Source organism: Phycomyces blakesleeanus, assembly GCF_001638985.1.
Source record: "Phycomyces blakesleeanus NRRL 1555(-) unplaced genomic scaffold PHYBLscaffold_1, whole genome shotgun sequence".
In the NCBI taxonomy this organism is placed as follows: Eukaryota; Fungi; Mucoromycota; class Mucoromycetes; order Mucorales; family Phycomycetaceae; genus Phycomyces; species Phycomyces blakesleeanus.
The window spans coordinates 2,041,189-2,069,014 of record NW_017265134.1 but is presented as its reverse complement, the minus strand read 5'-3'; the positions used below and the strand labels follow the sequence as shown (position 1 = coordinate 2,069,014).

The window sequence follows — 27,826 nt, the reverse complement described above, 5'->3', positions numbered from 1 at the left end:
AGAATCTGACTTTTTGCCTATTGTCCCAAAACCTTCCAAATCTTCTACTATATCCTCTTCTATGGCCAACAATGGAGGGCCAGGAGCTCTATTCTTTGACCGCCAACGCAAAGGCAGCCTTGTACCTCAACAAGCTAATAGATCAGGACAAGTTCCTATTTCTGCTGCCAGCCGGGCTTCGCTTGGCATAAATTTTTAAAATCCACAAGATCTACAAGTTCCACAAAATCCACAACCTCATTTTCACAAAACATTTTAATTAATAAAAATTCTTGACATTCATTTTATTTCCTAATTATTACTTTTTAGTAAAGAGACTGTCTGAGCATAGGGTTTTGTTCAGATATTACAAAAGCAAAAGCAAAAGCAAAAGCTAAAGTGAAAATGAAAGTGTGTTGCAATTTATCCACCTCATATGTATATTGTTTGAGATCAAATTTGAACCAAAGTTGGTTTAACTTGAAGTTTGCATTTTATTTCAAATTGATCTCGATGTAATTTAGCTTTTTTTTTTTTAATGTATATTTGATTTATATACAATAAAGTGTGTGTGTGTGTGTGTTTTCTTCTTACTGCTTTATCGGCTTGACTACAAATTAGATCATTGTTTGTTCGTTTGTTTTTGTATTGTTTATTAGAAAGTAAGGTCAACAATGCGTCTGGGTATTAGGTGACATTTCATTATGAGATTATGTGTTCAAATTACGCAACAAAATATACCTATTTAATATCATTTATAGATTAAAAGTACAATATCAGAAATCCAACTGGCCAGTGACACTTGGGAAGGGAATAAGCAATACAGAAAAAAAAAGATCGAGGATCAAAATAACAAAAGTGCCTATATTGTAAAAGGTCTTTGTTTTATCTCTCTATCTCTTTCGGTTATCAGACTTTTCTACTCAATTTTTGTGAACCAGTGGACATTTACTTTCTTTTTTTTTAAAAAAAAAATGGTTTACATATTATAAAATAATGTCACTCTATCACTTTAATAAGGTGTGATATATACAAGCGTTTGTAAATACGTGTGAGTTGACGGGTGTATGTACGGGTATGTGTTGGTTTAAATACATAAAAGACTGTTATTGAGTCTTATAAACTCGAGTGCATTTATAATAGACAGAATACGGATATGATCTTGTTCGATCATTAAAATCAATATATATATATATATATATATGATTTTTATCTTTAACCCGAATATCAGGTTTTTTTTTGTTCTTTAGATGTGTAACTTTAATAGCCTACCATAATTATGCTATTAAATATGTATATGTATGAAATGTGCGTTATCAAATAATAACAGACCATAAAAGTTCGATTGTTCTCTCATTGTTCTTATTCTTTTTGATTTTGCTTCAAAAGGAATATTTTGGGCATAATATTGAATTAATAAAGTGTTAATATTTACGAGAGAGCCTGTGACTTTATACTCTAATTAGATTATTATTATTATTATTATTATTATTATTATTTATTAATTGAAATTGTATTAATATATTTCTTATATTTCATTACATTTCTACAATGAATACTGTATAGAGAAGAAAGGCTTAACAGAAGTAATGTATTCATATATATATATAAAATAAAGAGAGAGAGAGAGAAAGAAAAGGGGGAAATTTATTGGTGGTTTTAATTTTGGTCAAAGTTTAATAAGGACTTGTGTATTTATATTGGCAATTTTCTTGAACAAGCAAGATCTACCATATGTCTAGAGATATTAGCAATTTATTGAAAAATAAAATATAGTTATTACTGTAATATTCTCTATTTGCTATTCCAGGAGAGTATTTAATAAATAAGGAGTGCTCAATACGCCTTGTATTATATCTGTAGTCTATCCAATAAGAAATAAAGATGAATAAATTTCAAGTCTTTATTAGATTTCCTTTTAGCTTGAGTAAGTGGTAGCTTATACATTCTAGCATTGTATTTTCATTTTCATTGTAATTTATAGCTCTTTGAACTAATAGGGTCTCTCAAAAGATGTTCAGTTGGATAGCTCAAGTCAAGTTTGCGCTTTTAATTATTTTTTTCTTCTTTCTTTCTTTCTTTCTTCTCAAACTAATATTGTCTATTGTATTACCAGTTCCACTTGTAGTGTTATTGAAGCTTATTATGTGTATAAATATATATATATATATAAAAACTTTCGTCATGAGAATACAAGAGATATTTGTGCAAGAATAGATATACATACATATTTACTCTATGTTTTCATGTGATTGATTGTCTTTATAGCTGTGTACTGACCCTTTTATGTAATTAGATATCTTTTAAAACGAATTGACACGTAATAATGACCTACGCTTTCCTTACAGTAAAAATAATAATGAAGAAATAAAACACTTGAGCTGGGGTAGGGTGGGGTGCACCAGTCCTAATACTTCAAAAGCCAAAAAGAAGAAAAGAAAAAAAAAGGTTTTTTTTTCTGAAATAGGAGAGAATTCGACTTTCAAAGTATTGTACCCAGTTTATGACCTTTAGAAGCTAGGACGTTTTAAAGTATGACCACCAAAATAAAATAAGCCTTTATTCTTTTTCCCATCTTCTTCCATAAATATATATTATATTTATTTATATATTTGCGTTTATAACTTGTAACAGAATATCAATCTGGAAAAGTAAAAAAAAAAAAAAAAAAAAAAAAAAATACAGGTTCTTTGGTGATGTGAATTTCATACCCAACAGATAATAATTAAAGAATGGCTTTCTAATTAGATATATAAACACTTATATAGCTTAGTAAACCTTTATTAGTAAGAAAGAAAAGGTAAAAAGGTGTGTTTTGACACCTATCATATGGTTGCATTATTCATCAAGGATATCTACAGAATAATTATAATAATAAATTCAAGGGCTTTTTTTTTGAGGTTTATTTTCTCTAAACATATATCTTTTACGTATCTCTTGTGTATCACCGAGACAGCCAATAAGAAATACCCGACATTTGTTGTACCAATGAATACTTTAAGCATATCGGTTTAAAGCAGTGAAAAGTAGTGTAACAGGTTGCAATTTCTAGTTGCAAACCCAGATTTTATAGAAAATCTGCCAACCTTATTGAAAGAAAGAAATAGAATTTCAAAAGACCTGTATATTGCTGGTACAAGTTCTGTGTGCGTGGGAGATATATAGATAAATAGATAGATTGTTGCTGTTGTTGTAACTGAATTTTGACGCCAGATAGGTCTTCTTTCTTAAAAACAAAGATACACAAGAGTATGAATAATAAGAATATATAAATATAAATACAAAAGGCGGAGTGATTTTTTTGAGTCATTTTTAAATTACTTTTATATTTTATTTTATACAGAAGAAGTATGGGTAACATTACATTGATCTTTCCCTGTCAGACGCCCAAGACACAATATTCTATTTTTTATATATTCCTTTGACTTGGACTCACTCCGCTATAGTTATCTTCACAAGGAAATAAAAATAAAGAGCGGACACTCATATTCGAGAACCACTACCAGAAACCACTTTACTTTTGATTCTGTCTCTGTCTCTCTCTCTCCGTCTCTGGCTCATATAGTTGAATGTATAATATTAATATTACTGATAATAAAAATAATAATAAAGGAGTTTATTATTAATATTAATATTATAATTATTATTATTATTATTATTATTTTAAGAAAAAAAAATATAAAATAAAAGAAAAGAAAAGAATAATTGGTACAAAGTAAGATAAGTAAGTAAGTAAGTAAGTAAGTAAGAAAGAAAAAATAGCAGAAAAACATACAATCAACACCGTTTCATTGACCCCAATTCCCAATAGAAAAAATTGTGTTCAAAGTAAAGAAGAAGAAGAAGAAGAAGAAGTAATTAATGTCAATAAATTAAATGTAATAAAACAGAAAGAGAGAAAAGAAAAAAGAAAAAGGAAAGATAAAGTAGTAAGTATTGAAAGGAGTATCCCACTTTCTTTTGTTATAAAGCAATATCGTCTCTCTCTATCTCTCTCTCTCTCTCTATCTTTCTTGCTTTCTCTTTATCTCGCTCCAATGAATTTAGAGCATAAAAGCAATGCCAGCTACGGCTGCCAAGGCAAACAAAGTCTTTGTGGCCAAACCGGGGCTAGTCATGGCACCCGAGTTTCCAGCAAAGATATTAGAGGAAGCTGGAGTAGAAGCACCAGACCCACCGGTGGGCGACGACGATCCCTCTGTGGCGGCCTTGCTGGGAGGAATTGTCGTGGATGGAATTACAGCGGCGGCACGGACTTCAATGGGCACAACGAGCTTAGTCTGGGTGGTTGCATCGAGAAAAACGACGTTGTATTGACCAACAGCCACAGTGCTGGGGATTTGGTAGTTAATCGAGTGCTCATAGTAGGTATAGTTGCCCTCGAACTTGGAGAACTCGGTAGTCTTTGAAATGTCAGCATTTGTTGTGATTGGGAAGTTAATGCTTGAATTAGTGGCTGATTCGAGGCTGATCTGGAGTTTCAAAACTAAGATGATGGCATTAGTCTTTACATTTTTTTCTTCTTCTCTTGTTGTTGTAATAAAAAAAATTATAATATTTTGTATGTGTATGTGTGGCATACCAGAGGTATCGTACTCATTGAAGAGCTGATAGGTACAGGGCACAACCTGGCCAACCACATAGGGTCCATTGCTGACAGGGCTTGTCACATTGTAGTTTTTCATAGGAGCAGACAGCTGGGCGGACACGCCAGCCACGGTGGCAACTAAAAAGGAGACAAGACCAAGAACCTTCATGAGGAAAGACAGGAGTGCGAGGAGAAGAAGAGTAAAAAAAGGGGGAAAGAGGTGAAGTCGAGCCACTCGGTTCTTGGCTGTGAATTTAAAGAAGAACGCACTCACACACAGGCACACAGGCACACAAGCACAGGCACAGAAACACACACACACACTACAAACACACACAAATAAGGGGGGGGGGGGAAGTGGGGTGAGGTGAGATGAGGCGAGGAGAGGAGAGGGAAAGAAGAAAAAAAAAAGAACAAAATAAGGTAAAAAGGTAACCAGTCATTTATTTTTAGATCCAGACATTTAATGTTGTACACTGAATATCTAAACTGGGCAATCTGATTCACCAACAGCAAAGAAAGAACAAAAACGTGTAAGGCTTGTGCCCAGAAAAAAAAAACGAGACTAGACTGAATTATCTTGGAAAAAAAACGCGTTCCTGGATAGAATCTTCAGCCAATAATATCCTTTGGTAACAATTTCATCACAATTATTACAAGATAAAATAAAACAAGATATTTGGCTTTTTTCTTCTTCTTCTTGTCTACATAGTACACCAAGTAGCCATAATAGAGTACCCACTTTTAATATATATATATATGTGTGTGTGTGTGTGTTTTTGATAATAGTGCGCTTGTTTCCAAGCTGTATATTTTCTCGAAATTAAATTAACTTTAGCTTATCCACCTTTTAAAAAAAATTGCATCTAACAAATATCATTAGGGGTCGTCAACCGTAAATATTCGATCAAATAATGTATCCCAAACAAAAAACAAAACAAAAACTTTAATTTCAAAGGTGAAATTCTTCAAAAAGATAAATATATATATATATATGATCATCCAATCATATTACCCAAAACAATTGCACCTTTTTTTCTTCTTCGAAAAACCGATGAATATTGACGGCTGATGACCCCTAATGATATTTGTCCACATATATAGATCAATAGACAAATTAAGTGTATCATTAAAAAAAGGTGGATATTTTTTTTTATTACAATACAGTATCATAAGTATTCATTCAAAATACAGTATCAAGGCTCTTTTGTATATGGGTGTGTGTGTGTGTGTGTGTGTGGGTATATATATATATATATATATATAAAAGTCTGAAATAATTCTACTAATGTAGTATAGGAAGCAAAAATATATTATTATTATTATTATCTTTTTGGATATTTTTCTCTTTTTTTCTCTCTCTTTTGGTTTTAGAGACAGTAGCACACAACAACGGCAATAATTAGGGTTGAGATTCCAGCAAATGATGCACTACTTTGACCGGCTGCAGAAGCTGGAACTGAAGCTGCACGGGAAGGAAGAGGGAAGCCACCCAAAGATGGCTTGGCGGATACTGATCCCTGGGCGGGAGGTGGGAAGGCAGCTGGGGCAGGTGGAGCAGCACCAGTGGAAGCAGGAACAACGCTTGCCTGAGGTATAAGGGCAGCTGCAGATGCTGGTTTGCTAGCAGGAGCAGCAGAAGCACCAGAGGGAATTGGTGTTCCACTCGCAAATGCAGAACCAAGGCTTCCACTTTCTACTGCTGCGGGGGAGGTGCCAGAAGCTGTAGGTACAAAAGATGTACAGATCACAAGTTAATATGTAAATTCTATATGTACATGTACGTGTATATATATGTATATGTATGTATGTATGTATGTATATCATTTTTATTTTTATTTTACCGAGAGGATCGGCTGAAACCGAGACCGTCTCTGTTGGAATAGAGTCGGTAACGCTAGGAACAGTTGTTGCTTCAGCTGGTACACCGGAGACAGAAGCAAGGATGGTGGCGGCTGAGGCAATTGGAGCAGCTGATTCGGAGGGAGTGGCTGGGCTAACTTCTGGCACTACACTAGACGTATCAACACTAATTGTGGCGACAGAAACAAGAGAAGGTGTGGCTTCTGGAGCACTTGCAACTGATTCGGAAGCAGCAGGAATCGAGACTATCAATTAGTTAATACCGAGACATTATTTTTTTTTCAATTGAAATAGGTATACAAATACAGACTCACACAAACACTTATATACAAATGTATGTGTGTGTGTGTTTGTATTCATTTGTTGGTACCTTGGGCCATAACTTGGCTAGCAGCAGCAATGGTGATCAAAAGGGAGGTTTGGAACTTCATTTAATTTCTGTAGAGGGACAGTAAGATAAAGAGAAGGAAAAGAGAGAAGCGAGTGGTGAAGAAGAAGAAGAAAAGCTAGACAATTGGGAAAGAGGGGTCCCTTTTTATAGGATTCAGAGATGTAAGCTCTATGTGTATATGTGCGTGCGGGTTGAATGGTCTCAAGTCGGCAAGGTGGATCGCTCTGAGAACAGATCGAGTGATTGGTCTACAGTGTCTTCTAGTTGCAGAGGGAGGCAGATTCGGATCTTACATTGGAAGCAAAAGGAGGCTGCGAGAACCTGTTTTCTTTTTTTTTTTGATCGAATAAAGATAGGCGGCAAATACTAGTACTAGTAATAATATTAATAGTGGTAGTTTCAAAATACAGACACGCAGATAGGAATAGCATATAATGGCACTGAAGTTAGTTTACCATAGTAGGGATTTGTTTTTATTTATTTATTTATTTCTTCTTTTCTTTCTTTCTAAAGACTTGTCTGCAGGAGGCCAAGGGGTTAAGAAAAGAGAGGTTCATAGAAAGAAAAAACAAGGGATCAGGAAGTGTAATGACATGGCTTATAAGAAATTTGTATGTGTATGTGTATGTATATGTGTATGTGTGTATAACAATAAAGCGGGTCATCTTATTAAGAGTATCTTTATTCGCTAAAGCCTTGTTAGTACAGAATAGATAAATAGATAAGTAGATAGACGTTAGAGACATATCCCTTTTGAATTGCTTTACATGGCCGTGCTGCTTGTGCACCGTAAATGCCAAGTGCAGTTAAGAAGCAAATCATGAACCAAAGGCCTTGAAAGTGTAAGACCTGCTTCTTAAAGTGGACGATTGTTTATTTATTTTTTACAAACCTGTGTTTGAACTGTTACAAACTGGAGTGGTTGAAATGGAAGATCTCTGCGCTTGCACAGGCATACATGCACTATAATAATAATAATAATATTAATAATAATAATAATAGAAAAACTTTGACCGTATTTATCGAATGTTTAGCTGTATATCGCAAATTATTTCATTGTTTATTTTTAGACGGGCCAGGATGATCCAGATCGACACATGAAATTCAAATATACATAGATAAAATTACATAGATTTATAGATAGATATAAAAAGAAGTATTTATACTTATACATATATGTATGTATGTATATAGGTAGGTAGGTAGGTAGGTAGGTATCTATTCCAAATTAGTGTAATATAAAGGGCTCTTTGGTTTTTCTTTTTGCTATTAGTCTGCATAGAGAAACGCCCAATTGAAGAGAAATGGACGTTACTGTCGAGCACAAAACCCGTAGATTGAACCTAAGAATTCGCAACAAAGAGTCTCGATTGTGTTTCTTGAGATTTGGTGGTCTGTCCTTAGACTCGTAAGTTTACATTTCAATTCGTAGATCTTATTTGGCTTTGGAAGTCTAGAACTAACCAATATAATAATAACAATAATCTATATATAAAAGAATTGCATGAAATGGTTAGCAGCAATAATAATAATATATATATATATATATTGTGGTCAAATACAACAAAGAAAAGGGGTGTTTAGCTTCTAGTATATATATATATATAAAAGAGGGTATCTATTGATAGCCTGTCTAAGAATACAATAATACCGGTGCGCAATGACAACCATTGTTATGAAACAGAGTCATGCAGAGCCATAGCACATAATAGAGTAGCCAGGAATAGAGTACCAATCTCATTTTACGGATTTGTATCAAGCGTCCTATTTTTTTATAAATATATATGTGTTTGATTAAACATTCTGTTGGTATCCAATTAGATTATCGAAAGATGATCGACAGGGCAATACAACCGATGTTCACACATTGTCCTACAGAACTACCCGGTAATCATTCAACAAACCCAAGATATATATTTATATCTCTTTAAAGCATATACAACAAGCATCTTTTTATTACTATTACTATTACTATTATACAAGTATTAATAATAAAATAGAAATAATAAAGGAAACTATAATGTACATAGTAGATACAGCAGGGACTAGGCATAAGGAGGCCGCATTTTTGCACATGAAAATAATATGCCAAGTAACACACCTGTTTTACCCATTTAACAAACCTAAACTATTTGTGTAGTAAAAGTACAACCTTTCCTTTTTTTTATATATACAATTTTATGGTCTAGTAAACCTGAATACTTTAAAGCCACCCTAAAGTTAAGGGCTAACTAACATCGGCCACTCTTCTGAGAGTCCACACAAGTCATCACCTTTGGCCTTTAATATTCATGGGTAACAATGCCTCTTGACAAATACGTTGAAAATGTGGTTGATTCTGTTGTGTGTCTGTATTCCAGGTAGCTTCACAAGAAAATTGCTTTGCAGTATGTTTCATTTCAGATTTATTCTCAAGATTTCCCTCTTCTTCCTCTTCCTCTTCATCATCATCGTCATCGTCATCATCATCATCATCTTCTTCTTCTTCTTCAAGAAACCTGCTTGGAGTCGAGGTATGAGACCCAGATCTATCATCGTCTGGTAATGACGCGTGGCCAAAATAGTCTGTTCGCTTGGAACAAACCGATGAGGAGGTAGTCAGGGGAATCTTGGGAGTACTTTCATCTGTCTTCCAGGAGCGAGTCAACAAATCTCGCCACTGGAACATCACCTCCTCGTCTTGCATCAGCTGTTCCTCTCGCGCTAGGTTCTCTTTTAGAGACATTTCTAGTATACTGTCGGTATCTTCAATCGATATCTCGTCCGTCAATACATCAAGCGATAGATCTGTAGAGCTTCCTATTGACGTTTCAACCACTGTATCTGTGCCTACACTAGTCGTACTTTGACTCAGCACTTTGTCTGAGGGATCAAATACAATTTTCGTATTTGTATTTGTTAATGCCAGGATTTCAAAATTGCTTGTTTCTTTGTTATTGAGAAAGAGACTCAATACAATAATAGTAAGAATTGAAAAAAAAATTGTACCTTTGAGATTTGTATCAATAGTGAGGCCGTTTTTATACTTTGGATCGGGTAGTTTTGTGTCAATGTTGCCTTGAAAGCCATATATACATATTGTTAATTAAGGAGGCAAATCCAATGCGTGATATTGTAATTACTTTTTTTGTTACTCACTCATCCCACTGCCAATCGCATCGCACAATTGAATAGTCTCTCTGTTTAATGAAACTGGTCTTGTGGGTTTGGTTTCTGTAGATGACGGTAGTATAGTAACCGGTGCATCATGCAATTTATACACAGTCTTCTTTTGACCATTTTCATCATCTCTGACGTGACTATTACCCCTATCATAGTCTCCACTAACTCTTGGAGTTATCAACCCTCCTCTCTCTTCTTCTTCTTCTTCTTCTTGCTCTTTTGTGTCGCGTGTGGGTATATTTGTTCCAATATTAAATTGGTCGTCTCCAAGACTTTCGGGCGAGTACATTGGAGTTCGGATCAAGTTGATTTCGAGAGTGGCAGGACGACGTCTCCGAAGAGCAGGTACCGTATTTGATGGACATTTGCCGTTTGATACGGTTATTATGCGCCCAAAGGCCGATGATGACGATTGGCGGGACCGAGATGATTTACGACGTGAGATGGTTTGCATACCAAACAACGAGTGGAACTCGATTAAGAACTCGATTACTCTTTGGGAAACAACGTAGCTGATTGGTGTATTTTGAGACGGGTGACTAAGAATAGCAGGGCAAAACATGGCCGCAAGATTAGAAGCGTCCATTCGGTTGACACATGAGTTCTGTGCAAAGACATTGAGCATGTCGAGTAGATAGAGCAAGAGGTGTTGGTGAGCCAGAGGCAATTTATGGATCAGAGATCGAAATGCGATGATTCGTTGATTGGTTGTTGTGTAAGTTCGATTGTCTATAGAGACCAGTTTATTTGTTTGTTTGTTTTTGATAAGTTGTAATGGTGCCTGTAAGTATTATTTTCTTTTTTTTTTCTTTTCTTTCTATTGATATGTCTACTTACGCATTATATCACAAAATGGCTGATAAAATTCGTGTGTAATGACTGGGTTGGGTAAATGGTTGAGGTATCTTCTGAGGAGTGTTGCAACATCGTGTACTGTAAATCCATGCCAGTCAATGTGGACACCATAAGAGGTGCTTGATTTATCGAAAATGTCTTGAAGAACTTGTATTCGCCTAGAGCTTCCCGAGAGTCTAAAGATACCCACAGTAGAAAGGGCTTGAGGATTATTAGAAATGATATAATAAACAATCAATTGATTAATTAATTGATTGATTGATTGATTGATGAATGGTACGACTATTTTATATATGTTACCATTTTGTTTCAGAAATGCACCACATCTGGCTACTATTATAGGAATTGCACCAAGTTGGGGTTGGTCCGAACGTGCTGTGTCATGATAGCTAATGGTTGATTGGGCATATCGAATGGATACTTCAAGATGAACACTAAATACTGTAACAGAAAAATATTGTACATGTTTAATAAACAATAATACCAATAAAGTCAGACAGGACTTTTATGAACCAGTTATTCGTTTATCGTCTTACCTCTACCAGTATTTGGGGTTGTAGAGGTGACTATTTTCCGAGTTGGAAGGGTTACTTTCTTGAGCCAGTTTTTAAAAGATTTATCAACGTGAGACATGTTTTGTATGATGAATTGGTATGCGTTTGAATGTAGTGCTAGTTGAATATAAAAAAAATAAAGAATAAGGAATAAAGGAATGGAAAGGACCAAAAGACAAGAAAAAAAAAGGGGGGAAGCTGTTTAATAAGAAATATATATATAATATGTGTAGCAATTAAGAATTTATCATCTACAGACACCGTCCAGTCCTTTCCTTCCAAGGCTACAATCGTGCTCTGATCGAAAGTATGTGTTACGATGCAGAGTGAGATGACGTAGAGAAAACATTAACAAATAGTTTATGTAACCAAGGAAATAAAAATAAAGGCAAAAGAGAGGTTTTTTTTTAAGTATAAGCTTTTACTTGATTTGATTTGATTTAAATATAAATATATATAAATTAAATACCATTAATATATAGTTCTTGACACACTTCTTGTTCTTTACATTACAATAATGTAATACACTAGAAGAAGAGAATTGGTCTTTTTTTTTAAAAAAAAATATATTCATACGTCATACTCTACATACAGCTGCATGCCTTGACACAAGACATTCATATATCCATTTTTATCAATGAATTGACCTGATTTGTATTACAGCTTTGTATTGTGTCAATAAGGGACCTGAATTCTTGTCTTTGTCTCTGGCTTTTTTTTTGTTTCTTTAAACTACATTTTAAGCCTTGTAAATTATCAATGTCGACTAGGCGCTGTTTATACCACTGTACAACTGATTTTGACAAAAGGGAAAATTTTCACTGTAAAATAAATAAGAAATATCGTTGTTTGCCTCGATGATTTCTTATTTGTCTACATTTTGTGAAACTCTGGCGTTTGTAGAATGCCCAACTCAGATATATATATATTTTGTTATAAAAATAAAATGTTTCTTTTTTAATCTGTCATTTTCTTATTCTATTCTATTCTATTCTTTGATTGGAGTTACATGAGCCATAATTTTGGACATCTTCATTGTACTTTCTTTTACTTACATTTTATACAGCTTCAAAATAGAATTCACAAGAGGTACAAAGACAAAACCAAGCACACCAAAGAATTACATGTATAGATTCTTGATATTTAACAAGAGAATTAAAGACAAAGTGAGTATAGGTGTATAGGTGTGTGTGTGTGGGTGGGTATACTAAACTAATTAATATTATAAAAAAAAGTCAACTGATAGTCGTTCATATTAGTCAATGGTTTACAGGTGTTCATCAACCTCATCAAGGTTTGTCTTTTGTTTTTGTTTGGAATGGGATACCCAACGGAATTAGCATACAAAATAGCACTTTTTTTTTCCTTTTGTCCTTGGTGTTACTGAATCGATAATTTTTTTTTCTCTTTTCTAAAATAACACAATACTATTATAATTGGGGGCTTCACTGATCTGGCTTGAGTCTGATTTTAATCATATATCCGGATAAGTTTTCCTATTAATCGAACAATAATATCGGTCAAAACTCAAAGGGAAGATAAAAATCTCTAAAATACACACACACAAGGTGATTGACTCAGGTACGTCTGTATTTATTAGTATTATTATACAGCTATAATAGTAACAATAATAGAAATAAGCCTTTGATTTGTTTCAAGGTCATTTATTGGTATAAAGAAGAAGAAAAAAAGAAACTGTCTGCAAAATTTGAACTAAACCTATATGTTTGTATATTCATATGTCTTGGTGCATGCAGCTCAATACATACAAAAAGAATATTCTTCAACTGTTAAGAAGAAAATCTATACCCAAGTTACTAAACAGCAATAAACGCATACACGGAATATACCGTCTCTTTTACTTTCTCTTTTCACTCTTGATTTTATCATCCCACCCTCATATAGACAATTGAGATTTTCAAATTACCACAATGAACATACTATCAAAATATATCACAAATTATATATATGTGCTATATTTTAATTCTGGTGTGTCTATAATTTCATTAGAGTCGAGCAAATCTAAACTCTTATTTTTTTTAGCAGAAACCCCACATAAAATATGGTATATTAAACTGATTTCAATGCAATTTCTAATTGGTCTAGCAAGTACTCATTGTCTTGTTCAGTACCAACAGTGATACGAACACATCCAAAGCACCCATACTCCTTACACCTTAGACGAATCACAACTCCAAGACAATCGGCCAGGCGACTGTACACCTTTCCAGCCCGTACATTACACGGCTTGTTATTCTTGTCAAGAATTTCAACCAGGATAAAGTTTGCATCGTTTGCACCAAGAATCCTACCAAGTCCCTGAAGAGGAAAGGCCAAAAGCCTTTGGACCAACATGCTACGTTGCCGGATAAGGTATGATCGGTGTGTATTCATGGTAGCTAGACCAACATCAGATAAAGCTTCGTAAGCAATTGAAGCCGCCGGAGTACCGATATTATAAGGTGCCTTTGTATTATTGAGAATCTGGATCAAGTCCGGGTTACCCAGCGCTATTCCTAGTCTGTGGGGGCTGGGCGGTTAGAAGTCTTGTTTTCTAGATATCTACAGACTCTCTCTCTTTTTTATTGTACCTGATACCTGCTAAACCAAAACTCTTTGAAAGGGTTTGGATAACAACTAGATTTGGATATGTATCTATCCAAGAAGAAACAGTGCCGTTCTCATGGTCTACAAAGTCAACGTATGCCTCATCGACTACTACAATGCCTTCGTACCCAGACTTGAGTATCTCTCGAATGCTATCATGAGATAAAGCAGTGCCAGTTGGGTTACCAGGAGAACACAAGAATACAACCTTAATTTCTGGGTTGTTTTTTAGGCTAGCTGTTATCTAAAGAGAGAGAGAGAGAAATAATGGTAACGATAATGATTCAATATATATACATATATTATATGATGGTGTACACAAAAGGTTCATGACTCACATCGTCCAAGCGTAGTTGATATAATCCATTCTCGATATTAAGATTAGAGTGGACAACGCCAACATCATTTACTTGAGCAGAAACAGAATACATTCCATAGGTTGGAGGTGTAGTGAGAATCTTATCCTTTCCTGGTGTGCATGTCACACGGATCAGCAAATCAATGACCTCGTCAGACCCTACTCCAAGGAAGACCTGACGAATCAAAGACACATTCCTCAACTTGACAATACGTTCTTTGATTTTGGGGTGGTAAGGGTCAGGGTATCTATTGAGCTCCTCCTTGTACTTAATTGGCAAAGCAGAGCCAAACGCATTTTCGTTGGCATCCAAAAGAACCCCTTTGCTGTAGTCGTCGCGGGCACATCGATATGGCGCAAGGGCAAGAATATTAGGACGAATGACCTTTTCGATATTAAAGGGCATGGTTTAATAAATTGTATGATAGGCAATAGTGATAGCAATAATAAAAATACACGCTCACAAAAATCAAAAAAAAAGCTCTAAAGAGTTTATTAAACAATTTAATCAAGCCAAGTTCTACGAGCAAACAGTCGGAATTATTAAATAATAATAATAATAATTAAGTGTCATTATGAGCCATAAACAAAATCTATAAAAAAAAGAAGAGTACACCAATTATGAACTGTAAAGACATATAGTCGAATAAACCCGGCAATTTGGATCTCTGAGTCATTCTTTGCCATCAACAGCCTGTCATCCTACATGCCTTTTTTTTTCTGCTTTAAAAAGTGGGAAATTGTGTAATCTTTTACCCGTATCTAACATTTGTGACATCTCTAATACTCGCTCTTATTTTCACTATATCAAAGGATTCTGATATATCACTGAAAATAAGTGCTTTATTCATTCGATTAGATAAACTTGATTGTATTTTGTGTATATTATCCATGCTTTTCTCTCTCTTTAGGTATGAGCACCTTGATACGGGAGCTTCATGCTGTGGAATAATGTCAGGTATGGGCAACAAGAATGATGCCATATACCGATTATATGTTAGAGCTCAGAGGCAAAAAAAAATGAAGAGATCAAGGTATATCATTGCCTGACAGTAGATCAGCTTAAGCTGGTGATGGTGACACATTATTAATCAACCTTCTATGCTCATGATAGAAATGTAGACATGCGGCTTGGGGAATTTTAAAACTACATTCGTAATAAAGGAAAGGGGCGAGTGCTGACGATTAACGAATTTCAGTGCACTTTCCATGGCACTATGCGGGTCAATATATGAACGTATCATCCCTCGAGCATTTTATGAAACAGTTTCGGAAACAGGTGGGAGAAAAAGGAAAGCAAATTGCGTACCTGAGAGTAAGAGAGTAGCATTGTAATAAAAATAAAGATATAAAGATCTATGCCGACAGCTGAGGGTAGACTAGAGAACTTGGCATTTAGTCCAAAGATTGAGATAAAAAAGATAGAATTACAAAGAGATAAAAGAAGTTTAGTGTCAGTTATTTAGGTTGAATATCACCCCTAAGTACAGAGTGTCTTGCTGTTATACAAGACATAGTTTCATTGAATCGTTGAGGCCATTGTTTTCGCATAAAGTAACACTAATGTTGGTATGAAATAATGTAATATGTAATTACAGCAAGGCAACTTGCCTGACCAACAGTCGCTTATACAGTTCATCTAGTGTCTTTTTCTTGTTACTATAACTATGGTATTTGAACTTTCTCAAGCCAATCAAAGTAATAGCCTTTGATCGTCTCAAAGTTCCGAAAGATATATTGTAAAACCTCATTAAGTTAGTCCCAGTTACATATCTTTGTTGATGGAGTGTTACAAATCAGGTGGTGCACATAATGATTAACTCTGTCGTGCTTGGCTCTTTTTATGGTAGCAGACTTGAATCCGAAAAGCTGGTAATACTCACCCGTGGAAGTTTTACGTCTTCTATGTCTTTGCCTATTTTAGCCAGCACCAGATCTAGAATCTAACTCCAATATAGTAGCAGTTCTCAAATCGATCTTGGTGACAATATCAGCAGGTGCCAAAGAAGCTTCAGCGGCACGGACAGGCCGTTCGCAAATAAATTCAAATGCAATACCATCGGTACGAATAGCGCCAATGGATCTTTTGTCTGATGACGCTTTTATACCAAGGCCATTTATTGAGCGAAAACCATTACGACCCCATGCTAAAGAGGTTCCAACATAGGTCTTTCATATCTTCATTGGCTGCTACCGATAGTTTTTTTTTTTGTAGGGAGCAATTAGAGCTCAGGTTTTTATTGTGAGGATCACTAGCTAAACAAAAGGACGCACGTCACAAAATTTGTTTTTGGGTTTTTGATTTTTTTTGAGGTGTATATGTAAGAAGGAAAACTAAAGGTAGAGCTAAGTAGCAAGAGAACAGGCAAGGTCATCACGAGATTTTTCAGCCTTAAATATGGCAACCAAGCGGGAAACGGTAGATAGGACGGTGGAAGATACAAAAGGTGTATTGTCGAACACCGTGGACCAATGATGTCGCCAGATCGCCAGAAGGGCACAGCTAAAGAGAGAGGCGGCGTGAATATCAGAGGGGCGGGTATAGGGGAAAGACAGGTTGTAAAATGCATCATGGAGTATAGGAAGAGTAGGATGAGATCCAAAGACATCTTGCCAGAATGTAGACCAAACGTCAATTTTGAGGGGGCAGGAGAAGAGGAAATGGTCGGGTGTGTCTGTAGAGGCTTCACAAATGGGGCAAGAGTCGGTGGGGAAGGGGCCAGGAAGTATGCGATGCAACAGGGAGCGGGATGACAATTTGTGGTGCAGACCTCGGTACCAGATGTTGCGGACATGGTGGTGTATAGGAAGGTTCCAAAAGATTAGCCATTGTGAGCTGGACAGTGTAGACGACAGGGGAGGAGAAACAGAAGAGGAACAAAAAGAACGATACATACGAGGTTTCAGCTTGGACCACGGTATTCCGGGTAAAAGGCCGCAAACAAAAGGGCTAGCATTGATTGATGAGCCTGAACGGGAAGGAATGGAAGGGTCATTGAGCTGAAGGATATGAGAAGGGAGGAAAGCGCGAACAAGGAAATGTTGTAGCAAGGTGTCGCGAGAGTCAACTCTCTTGAAAAACTTGCGCAATATGAGCGGGTTGCGTGGGAAATCAGCCGGCGCTCGACGGCAGAGAACGTCGAAAGAAGGGTCAACAAGAAAGGCATCTTCAACGCGGAGGTGTTGCCAGGAGGGAGGGAAGGAGGTAGTGCTTGTGGCTGGTAGGCATACTGAGCGGAGGGGAAGTGCCAAACACGTAGCAATGTTGGGGGCAAGGGAGAAGTCGTGCGGGAGCCTATCAATAGCAGAGAATATGTTGCGGAAGCAACCTGCAAGGCCAGTCAGATCGGGGGGGCGAAGATCGTGGAAGAGAAGTGTCAATCGGGGGTCGGTGCCAGACGTATGATAACGTAAGAGAAAGGACAGCCAAGGAGGAACTAAACCAGAGGTGGAGTGAGGAGAGAGACAGAGAGGACGTAACCAACGCAGATGAAGAGCACCTTGTTGTATAGAAGGATCTAATACTCCAAGGCCGCCAGAACGAAGAGGGAGACAAAGAGTGGACAGCTTAATGGGAGGAAACATTCGGTGCTGCAAGAACTGACCCATGACCGACTTCACTTTATCGAGAAACGACACAGGAACAGAGATCACGCGTAGGACATGCCAGAGACGGGAGAGAATGGGAGTATTGAGAACGGTGGCACGCCCCCGGATCGATAAGGATCGAGTGAGGTGTATGGCGCAGGAAGATTGTATGGTTGTTAACAATGAAAAACAAAAGGCATCGCGTTGGGCAATCGAACTGACAAGAGGGAAGCCAAGGTAGCGGAGGGAGTCAGGACAGGAACGGTCGTGCCAGGATGTTATTTGGTGGGCCTGTAGGAACGTGATCCAGTGAGGAAGTGGTTGTCCCGAAAGCGATATGGCCTCCGTCTTGGCCATGTTGATCTTGGCATTGGAGGCCCGAGAGTAAGTGGCAAGATGTGTGTGGAGGCGTGTGAAACATTCGGGTGTGGAGAGGAAAACAATGACATCGTCCGCATATGCAAGACATTTGACTGGAGGGGGGGCTGGAAGGATTGGCGAGATAGGTGGGAGAAACCCAGAAAATTCAGGGTCATGTTGGAGGCGGCGTAGAAGAGGCTCAAAGGCGAGATTGAAGAGAACGGGGGACAGAGGATCGCCCTGTCGGAGACCGCGGTGCTGAACAAGTTCTCGGGAGATATGACCGTTCACATTGACTCGTATTCGAGTAGAGAAGAATAGGTTGCAAATACAATCGACGAGAGAGGAAGGGAAACGGAAATGGCGCAGGACTTGTCGCAGGTACGAGGGGTGTACACGATCGTAAGCCTTTTCTTGATCCAAGAGCAAGCCAATACTGGTGGATTGAGTGAGCCGGGCCTGTTCCATAATGGTCTTGACAAGCATGCCATTGTCAGCAATGAACCTTCCCCTCACAAACCCGGTTTGATATTGAGACACAATTGAGCTGGCAGCAGGAATCATACGGGCATTGAGTAGTCGAGTAAAGACCTTTGCATCAGTGTTAATCAAGGCAATAGGTCGCCAGTTCTTCAAAGATGTAAGGTCTCATTTCTTCGGTAGCAAGGAGAGACAAGTAGATTGCCAAGAGGCAGGAAAAACTCCAGTGGTGAGAGCGTCATTGTAAAGCTTTTCCAAGATATGAGCACACGCGGGATGGTCAAAAAGAAGACGAAGGATTTCATAGGGTATCCCGTCAGGACCGGGACTGCTGGCGGAAGGAGACCGCTGCGCACCTTCTTGTATGTCTACGATGGAAAAGGAGGAAGTGAGTTTGTTTACAAGAGCGTCAGAGAGAACAATATGAGTCGGAAGATTATGTAGAAGGTCGTCTACAGCGGTTTGCTCAATGTCATCGGGGAAATACAAATCTTCATAAAATGCAGCCGCGGAATCGGTCATGATAGAAGGCTGTGTCGAAAGGACGTTGGTGAAGGGGTGGCGTAGGCCAGAGATCGACTTACGGACTTGTCGTGTTTCAATCGTACGTTTCAAGTAACCGGCAGAGGTCTCACCCTGTTCCCGCCAGTGTTTTCCAGCGCGCAATGCCTGTGTTTCTACCTTTTCGTGTTGTATGTCCTGAATCTGTCGTTCCACAAAAGGAAGCTGGAAGTTAATGGAGGGGTTGAGTCGGTACTTTTGTATCAGGTGCGCGCGCTTGCTCTGCAACTGGGCTTCTATCGTAGTGAGGTTGCGGCGAGGGCGACGGCAATAAGAGCGGATAAAATGGATGACATCGGTTTTGAGACTATCCCACTGTTCTTGAACAGATAGAGATGTTGGTAGAGAGTGGACGAGGGAATGAATGTGAGAGTCAAGCTGGAGACAGAAATGCTGGTTGTAGGACAGACGTGGGTTGGCACGCCATAGGCCTTTCCCCAAGACAGTGCCTGAATCAAAGAGAAAAGATGCGGAAACTAGGAAATGGTCTGACCATTGCGGATGAATATAATCCACGGAAGACGAAATGCGGTGGGAAAACATATCGGAAGAGGAGAATATATAGTCCAAGGTGGAGGACGTTGTGCCGCGATGGAAGGTAGGCATAGGGGTAGAATCAGGCATAGTGACGCAGTCAAAGAGGTGGTCAGAGAGGAATTGGAGCCACGTATGAGGTGCAAGTCGGGGCCGAGGTGAACGAGTGTGATAGGAGTGATTAAAATCTCCCAGCAGGATGAAGCGTGAAGGATGAGTGGGCAATAATAAAGAGTTAGCAAGCAGGGCAGATAGGAATTTATACCGCTGTCCAACTGTAGCTGGGGCATATACCATACAGATCTGAAAAGGGGAAAAATTATTGTTGGCATGCTCAACTGTAGCAGATATACATCGGCCACAGACAGAGGTTAAAGGGTTGACAATAGAAATCATAGGAGCTAGGCACACTAAACCACAATGTTGGGACCAAACTGAGGAAGTAGTCCTAAACTGCATATTGAATGTGTTCTGTATATCCATAGAGGAAGCATGAGTTTCTTGCAGGGCGAGTATATCGACATGCTGAGAGCGTAGGTGGCGTATAAATAATGAGCGTAAGGTGGGGTTGGCCAATTTGGCCAGGCCTCGACAGTTTATCGTGGAGATTTTAATCATAAAGTAAGAGCTGGATTTGGAGGATCTTGTCCACCGTCATTTTCACCATCCATGGGATCATCTTCCATTTGAGCGAAATACTTGGCGATCTCATCGATGTCATCGTCGCTGTAGTATTCCTCATCGTCGCTTTTCTTCGTCTCTTCGTTACCAAGTTCGCCATCACTGGTCTTAACCAATTGGACGTTGTCATCCATGCCAGTACTAGCCGCTGCTTCTATCAGGAAGTCAGGATGGTTGGCGGGAAGAACACCCGGAATGGCGCCCGGGGCCGCGCGTGGTCTAGAAAGGGATTCAGTAGCCAATGGAGGTAGGGGTATGTTCTGCGGGGCGTGCTGTGAGCCGTAGATTGTTTCAGAGGGTAGAAGACCATGATACATCTGAGCGGCTGGGGGTGCAGGGGCATGGGTTGGGGAGCGAGCAGTTTTGCGAGGGCGTTTTGATTCGGCTTCCTCGTTTCGTGGGCATTGATGGGCAAGGTGACCAACCTTACCACAGCGGAAGCAGGTGCGGGTTTCTTTGGGTCGCTTGGTGCAAGCTTCTTTCTCGTGACCCATCTCTTTACAGAAAGTACAATGAGTACCCATACGTGCCCAAGTGGCAAGGAAAGTTGTAGTTTCATTATACTTGATCTCATGTTCCAAGTGACGCAGATGAAGATCAGGATTAGGTGGGCATAGCATATGGATGGTGCCTGTGCCGTCGGGGTAGTTATATTTCAAATTCAAGGATATTTCCTGAACCTGTCCGTATATAGCAAGGCAGCGGCGAAGATTCTCGGCAAGTTCATCAAAATCCGCATATCCGTGAAGAGGAAGTCGAGACACACGTAAGCGCAAGAGCTTAAACGTCGAAGGAATGGCAGGAGAAGCGAAGACAGTACGTCCATTAAAAGGAAAGCCAACTTGGCATGCGCGCGAGCATGCTTCTTGGTCTACTAGATGGAATTCGAAGGAGGTGCGGGAAGTACGAGAGGCATATGTGAGGCCGCGGCCAACACCCAATGGGAAAGCGGTGTTAAGAGCCTCAAAGAACAAAGGACGAAGAGGGTTTCCCTCAGCAGGGACCTCGTAGAAAACAGAAAATGGAGAGGAGTCTTCTTTCCATATGCGTGGAGCGCCATTACCAGCGATGGAGCCGATGATGCGAGATGTACAAGAATTGTCTACAGACTTAACAGCCGCAGCTACGTAAGATGGAGACAATGGTGGTGAGCCAGTTGGTGTAGATGGAGTGTTGAGTGATGGCGTGGGTGAGCCAGGAGGTGGTGAGGGGTCCCTTGGTAGGGGTGGCGGAGTCTTAGCGGGAAGAGCCATGAGTGTAATATTTGATTTAAATATATAGAATACTTTTGGGATAGTGGAAAGTCACAGATTGAGCGAAAGCAAACTCGGCGGGCTTTCCCTTCGTCATCTTTCTCCCCTTACCCTTTTCTTACAAACATCTCAGCCTAGGACATGTCCACACCAAATAATACCAGACACTTTTGCCATGTGTGCAGTACTGAAGTGCCCATCTACATGGCCCCAGATCCTACTTGTCAAGTGTGCAACCAGCAGTTTATCGAAGAGGTTAGAATTAGAAAAGATAATAAAAATAAAAATAAAAATAAAAATAAAAAAAAGAGTGTCTTACGAATCGAATGATTGTGTAGATTGAAGATGATGCTGATGACCCCCGACGCTTCCTCTCGGGGACTGAGAGTCAACCACCACTTATGAACATTTTCCGGTCCGAGACGGGTAACATTAACTCAGAGACTACATTGGTTTCAATCATCAAGAAAGAACGTATGGCGGCTGACTAAAATTGAGTATTTCTTTAGGCGAAGGTGGACCCGATGAGAACGCGCTTGGTCCATTCTTTGAGAGCATTATGGCTGCCATACTTGGGCAGACACCAATGCGCCCCAATGGAACCAATACTCCAGGAAATGGAACAGATACTGATGGTACACCCGAGACAGGTGGTGGTCAAGAGAACCAGAGAAGTCCATTTGTGCTTTACACTGGTCTTGTAGACGGTGGTAACATTCACCCAATACGTACCAACATGCCCCGGCGGGCCTCTTCTGAAAACGACTCTGCACAAAACAGAGATGCTTCGAATCAAACACCCGACGGTGAAGCGGGAAATAGAGTCAGCAGCATTGCAAGGTATTATTACGATTACAAATATAAAATTAGACCACACCCAATCCATTCTTCATCAGAATACTTATTATGTACTCCTGTATTTGTTTAGTGTAATGCAAATGTTGCAGACATTGGCAGGTGCACCCCTTGACGCTGGTTTTGTGGGGAACCCGAACGACTACGTATTCTCGCAAGGCGCACTGGACAACATCATCTCGCAGCTAATGGAGCAGACGGTTGGGTAAGTGGCGTGAAAAACAGACGAGGGCTAAGACGAAGAAATCAGTCGCACAGCACCTCCCCCTGCCCCAGACGAGGTTATCGAGTCTCTCGGAGATCGTGTATTAACACAGGCAGAACAAGGTACGACCAAGTGTGATGATATTATTGATTGTGAAATGATGGGTAGTAACAAGAAGAATATCCATGTATCTAGATCTCCAGGTCGACTGCGCTGTTTGCAAAGAAGAATTCGATATTAAAGAACGAGTAATCGAGTTGCCATGCGCACACATCTTTCACAATGAATGTATCAAGCCCTGGTTAAAGATGAATGGAACCTGTCCTGTATGGTAAGTAAAACATATGGAAAACGGGGGGGGGGGGTGATGGAATTATGGGGTTGTGGGTGATTGTCTGTTTGTTTTGCTTTGTTTTTCCTTTTTTGCTTTGATTGTTTTATGTAATGTTTCTGTTGGATTTGATGACCATTCCAAGTCGTCATTCGGTGGTGCCAGAGACAGCAGGAGCAAGAGACGGAAGCCAGACTACGAATGATCCATTATCATCCGGTCAAGCGACAGACACTGCTGCCGACAGCAACCAGTCCACAAACGACACTTCTTCCGGTAATCAAGGCCAACAACCCCCCACTAGTGCCTCCATCTTCTCTTGGTTAGGAGGATCTCGACAAGACCGAGGTGGTTCAAACACACCATCATGGCCAGCCAACATTCCGGGTCCGTTTTCTTGGGGACCTGGCCAGAGACGCGCCTCAAACGGCCATAACCATTCACCCGCTAGTTCTGACAACAACCAAGATCATCCTGATAATGATGCTCCTGATCTGGATCTTGATTAGTAACTTCACATATTTCGTTTTTACTTTTTTCTTTTTCTGTTGTGGAGGCAAAGGCGAAGAAATACTTCTTTCTTTCTTTCTTTTTAATAATATGAGTTGTCAGCCAGAATAAACAAAGTACAGAACGCATTTGCATACCAAGAAAGCAATTATTGTTCTCTCACCACAAGAAGGTTTAGTTTGTGTGTCTATTGATGTAGTTTCTTGATTTTAGACCATAGGCAATCCAAGCACAAGATATTGCTAAGATAACCACACCAATAAGTGCCGAATATACACAGCCAAGATGAATATCTGACGCATTGAACAATGTCTATGGTTCATTCAATCAATACTTGTTACAATTAAAGCCGGTCAATATCGGTTAAATTTTATCTTACTGCATAGGAAGCGCCGTAATGTGAAAAGATTACCCAGGTAATCTGTAGCATGCCCGATTTTGTCTTGTAAGAAGAGAATCCTTCAAATGCGACCATCATCCAAGCCATATGTAGCAGAGAGAATATTGTGGTATTGATGGCTAATAGCACATGGAAAAATTAATAAATCCAATGTCTATGCACACCCACATATATGCACATCTACATTTACATCTACATCTACATCTACAAATATATATATATATATATATATATATATTCTATTCCTTTACCAGATACAAAGAATAGGCTAAGTCCAGGGCAAGATTGGCACATCTTAACGCCAGGGCCTAAAGATTCTACAAGCAGGGATATGTAACTGACCAAGCAAGACATCAATGCATAACCAAATCCTGAGACTACAATATATATATATATATATATTTGGGTTAATAAGCAAGTATCAGAATCGCACTTTGGTTATTATAGCACAAACCAAAACCAAACACAGGCCTGTTGAATGGGGAGTTTGGGTTTCTGGAAACGAGGTTAAGACCTGTTTCGGCACGACTGTCATATTATTAGTAGACATAAACTTAAAGCTAATTATAACCGAGGGGTTGTCTTTTTCTTTTCATTTCTTTTTTTTTGTGGTGGGAATAGAAGCCTTGGATGCATTACCTCAGGATTCTAAAAAATCCCCAGCGGAATATTTCCTGGATTGCGACACTATAAGCTATCGTGACGGCATGAGTAGATTGAGTTTTCTTAGCCAGGTACCATATTACACTCGAGATCAAAAGGGCAATCAAGCAAAAGAATGCACTGGATGTTGGTTAGTTTACTCTTTTTTTATAGAGCATGTGAATAATAAAAAGGGGAATGATGAGTACCTTGAGACCATCAAGAGAACATATTGAGCATTACGTGCAATGTAAAGAAAGAATATGGAAAGAATGGGACCATAGGCTAGAAAGAGACAGCCAAAGAAGGAGTAGAGTGACATGAAGAAAAGGTATGTGACGGTGGGTGTTTTCTCTGTGTGTTGAACTACTGAGTTTCCTGACAATTTTTGGTTTATAGTTTTGATCATAAATTCTTTTTTTTTAAAAAAAATTAAAAAAAATAGGGCGTTGTGAATGAATTCAAGGGTTGTATAACGCATCTAATTAAAGTGTAATACTTATCAATGATCCAATATTTGATTAGATATTAAGCTTTTAATAGCTGTAAAAATAATTGGGCAATAATGTCTCTTGAATCAATTGGCCCACCCACAATATATTTGTCTGTAAATCATATAGTTTGTAACAAAGAAATATTTGAGCAAAGACATGTTTAATTTACAATTATTTCTTCTTCTTCTTCTTATTCTTTCTATCTGTGGTAGTAAAGAAAGACTTGACATTAAAATAGAAAACTCACTGTGCTGGAAACCAACTGGTGCTTTGTTATTATTATTTTGATACTGTTTTACAAAGTGAAAAAATTATAGACTTTTATAGATTAACCATCCGTGCTGCTAATCATTTTCAAAACCAAGACAGGATTTACTTGTAGATTATAAGATACACGCGACTCATACTATTTGAGCAATAATCTAGATGTATTAGCTTTAACTTAATTTTATTAGAATTACAATGGCACTGAGGATGAGCTTACTCACGATTAGAAGCATCACAGAAAGATTCAATATATATTGAATGCCCAAAACAAGTGTAATAAAAGGACAAAAGAAAACTTGCTCATATGCAAAATGGTGGATTTTCAATTTGTGGTACTCTTAAATTGGAAGTTAGGTAGACAGAAACATCTGTCTGAAAAAAGCACAATACCTATTTTTTAGACTCTTTGAGTTTCTTATTTTAGATGACAGGACACGAATTAGATTCGATATAAAGACATTTGAAGTAAATTCAGTTACAGGATCAACCAAATAGGCAGGCTAATGAAAATTATCACTTGGTACTTTAGGTCTTTATTCATTGTAAAAGGCGAGTATATAGTAAAGCTTACTGATATTATCTATAAATAAAGTAACAATACACTTTGATCTAGAACTATTTTTGCGCAGGAGATTCTTGAGTACCGTGATACTTGGTAATAAATGCAAGTCAAAATGTGTAGATAATTTATTTGGTCTAGAACTTTTGTGGCGAAAAAAAAACAGTACAGCACATTAGAATGGCATGGCTATCTGTACAAGATTTCTGTGGGTCATGCAATTAAAATTCTCTAGCAGTAGCTCGTTCAAAGCCTAGGATTCAATATTCAAGTCGTATAAAGAGAGTCAAAAAGAGTGTATGTAAGAAAAGGTAGATATTATACTTACCAGTTTTCTTTCGGAAACTATGCTATAAATATGTCAAGGTGCGTCTTGTCTCAGGATATTTCGTATTAACTATCTTGGTTTTCTAAAATAAAATAAAAATGCGGCAATAGTATACAAAATCATCTTATGCTTCGGGAAATAAGCTTTATACTACAACAAGTTATTCCCTGCATAATAAATACTCCATTTTCTTTAACTCGTTTTTGCTCTATGCTTTAAGCGTGTATATTGAATTACTCGCAAAAATAAATAAAGAACAGGGTTGAAAACTAGGCTTTTAAATTTTCAAAAATGTAATTTAAATAATTATGTTTTTTTTGGTTTTTTTTTAAAAAAAAGAGAATGGTAAAAAATATAGTGAAAAATGATAGTGAAAATGATAGTAAAAATAAGAATAAAAAGGATAGTAAAAGAGAGAAAATGTCTAAAGTCTAAAGAGAATAAAAATGAACATTGCAATATAGAAAATTAAGAATTAAGTAAGGGTGTGTAGTAAGTATTTGGATTGATTAGTGCGATTAAGTTAAGTGTTGGATCGGTGGGTAGATTGGTGTACAGTAGCGGTGCTACTGTAACTGGCTGTATAATGAATAATGATCTTACGAAGGGCTTCTTCGAGAGTATCCCAAGGAAAGACTTTAAGGTCTTTTTCAATATTTCGTGGTCTAGGGCCAGGATACCCCATGATCATACGAAAAAATCGGCTTGTTTCTGATTTGGTTTTTCCAAGTGTCAGAGGATGAAACTCTTCCAGGTTACGCCGGACACGATTCTTTTCTTGTTGAGTGAATTCTCCGTCAACAAGATACTCCAGTAAACGAATACAGTCTACAGACGTGTAATAGAATGCATCTTGTTCTTGCCAATATATACACGATATGGTAAGAGTGTCATCATTGTCATCAGCCCACGATTCGATAAGGCTGAAACCACAGGTGACTACATTGTTGCCAATATTACGCCAGAAGCTGACAAGGCGTCGACCTGCATTGAATTCTTCGGGAGTCCAGTCAAGAGTAGCCTCTGAAAGTTGACCATGAAGATAAAAATCAGGTTGATTCAATAATGCCGCTAGTGGAACATCTGGAGTAGTAGTGGCTGAATTAACCGCTGGGTCAGGGTTAATACCAGTAGATGAAGTACTAGCTTCTGCTGTACTAGTAGTAGCAGAGGTAGTAGATACTGTAGCTCCTTGTTGTGATATTTGGGGTCGAGAGATTTGAGGTGGTAATGGTTGAATTGGTAAAGGCGGTTTAGGTTGAATGTTAGAGTGTGAATGGGACCGAGAGTGAGAACTTGTAGCTGTGTGCTGTTGTTGCTGTTGCTGTTGCTGTTGCTGCAGTTGTTGCTGTTGTTGTTGCAATTGTTGCTGTTGCTGCAGTTGCTGTTGTTGCTGTAATTGCTGTTGTTGCTGTAATTGC

The 27,826-nt window shown here is 38.3% G+C and overlaps 9 protein-coding genes across 9 annotated transcripts; 2 read left to right on the top strand and 7 right to left on the bottom strand.

Moving 5' to 3' along the window:
• Positions 1-3,603: 3,603 nt before the first annotated feature.
• PHYBLDRAFT_157006 (hypothetical protein) lies at positions 3,604-4,776 on the bottom strand. The gene is made up of 2 exons (XM_018433543.1): positions 4,562-4,776; positions 3,604-4,465 (listed from the first exon to the last, which is right to left on the bottom strand). Exons 1-2 carry the CDS (start codon positions 4,734-4,736, stop codon positions 4,023-4,025), a joined length of 618 nt encoding a protein of 205 aa, XP_018298939.1. The 5' UTR covers positions 4,737-4,776; the 3' UTR covers positions 3,604-4,022.
• Positions 4,777-7,520: 2,744 nt separating this feature from the next.
• Positions 7,521-11,471, bottom strand: PHYBLDRAFT_161531 (hypothetical protein; the record flags this gene model as incomplete). Its single annotated transcript, XM_018434424.1, has 11 exons — positions 7,521-7,676; positions 7,714-7,784; positions 8,240-8,306; positions 8,473-8,585; positions 8,782-8,792; positions 9,095-9,749; positions 9,810-9,878; positions 9,960-10,712; positions 10,821-11,039; positions 11,139-11,279; positions 11,375-11,471. The coding sequence occupies 11 exons, from the start codon at positions 11,469-11,471 to the stop codon at positions 7,521-7,523; spliced, it is 2,352 nt and encodes a 783-aa protein (XP_018298938.1).
• A 1,991-nt stretch (positions 11,472-13,462) lies between these two features.
• Positions 13,463-14,763, bottom strand: PHYBLDRAFT_138450 (hypothetical protein; the record flags this gene model as incomplete). The annotated part of the gene is made up of 3 exons (XM_018430006.1): positions 13,463-13,922; positions 13,984-14,243; positions 14,338-14,763. The coding sequence occupies 3 exons, from the start codon at positions 14,761-14,763 to the stop codon at positions 13,463-13,465; spliced, it is 1,146 nt and encodes a 381-aa protein (XP_018298937.1).
• Positions 14,764-16,169: 1,406 nt separating this feature from the next.
• PHYBLDRAFT_61940 (hypothetical protein) lies at positions 16,170-16,524 on the top strand (the record flags this gene model as incomplete). Its single annotated transcript, XM_018440878.1, has 2 exons — positions 16,170-16,229; positions 16,282-16,524. 2 exons carry the CDS (start codon positions 16,170-16,172, stop codon positions 16,522-16,524), a joined length of 303 nt encoding a protein of 100 aa, XP_018298936.1.
• Positions 16,525-16,557: 33 nt separating this feature from the next.
• On the bottom strand, positions 16,558-20,363 carry PHYBLDRAFT_184467 (hypothetical protein; the record flags this gene model as incomplete). The annotated part of the gene is made up of 2 exons (XM_018438939.1): positions 16,558-18,162; positions 19,663-20,363. The coding sequence occupies 2 exons, from the start codon at positions 20,361-20,363 to the stop codon at positions 16,704-16,706; spliced, it is 2,160 nt and encodes a 719-aa protein (XP_018298935.1). The 3' UTR covers positions 16,558-16,703.
• Positions 20,364-20,494: 131 nt separating this feature from the next.
• On the bottom strand, positions 20,495-21,814 carry PHYBLDRAFT_161527 (CCHC-type zinc finger transcription factor; the record flags this gene model as incomplete). The annotated part of the gene is made up of 1 exon (XM_018434423.1): positions 20,495-21,814. The coding sequence occupies one exon, from the start codon at positions 21,812-21,814 to the stop codon at positions 20,495-20,497; it is 1,320 nt and encodes a 439-aa protein (XP_018298934.1).
• Positions 21,815-21,950: 136 nt separating this feature from the next.
• Positions 21,951-23,842, top strand: PHYBLDRAFT_157004 (hypothetical protein; the record flags this gene model as incomplete). Its single annotated transcript, XM_018433542.1, has 7 exons — positions 21,951-22,069; positions 22,153-22,240; positions 22,324-22,654; positions 22,743-22,874; positions 22,920-22,996; positions 23,070-23,205; positions 23,351-23,842. Coding segments are annotated over exons 1-7 (1,175 nt in total), but the record flags the coding sequence as incomplete, so codon positions are not given.
• Positions 23,843-23,889: 47 nt separating this feature from the next.
• PHYBLDRAFT_138447 (hypothetical protein) lies at positions 23,890-25,079 on the bottom strand (the record flags this gene model as incomplete). The annotated part of the gene is made up of 6 exons (XM_018430005.1): positions 23,890-24,027; positions 24,095-24,234; positions 24,367-24,492; positions 24,570-24,643; positions 24,755-24,898; positions 24,967-25,079. The coding sequence occupies 6 exons, from the start codon at positions 25,077-25,079 to the stop codon at positions 23,890-23,892; spliced, it is 735 nt and encodes a 244-aa protein (XP_018298932.1).
• A 1,849-nt stretch (positions 25,080-26,928) lies between these two features.
• Positions 26,929-27,414, bottom strand: PHYBLDRAFT_104999 (hypothetical protein; the record flags this gene model as incomplete). The annotated part of the gene is made up of 1 exon (XM_018427874.1): positions 26,929-27,414. A coding segment is annotated over one exon (486 nt), but the record flags the coding sequence as incomplete, so codon positions are not given.
• Between the last annotated feature and the right edge of the window lie 412 nt (positions 27,415-27,826).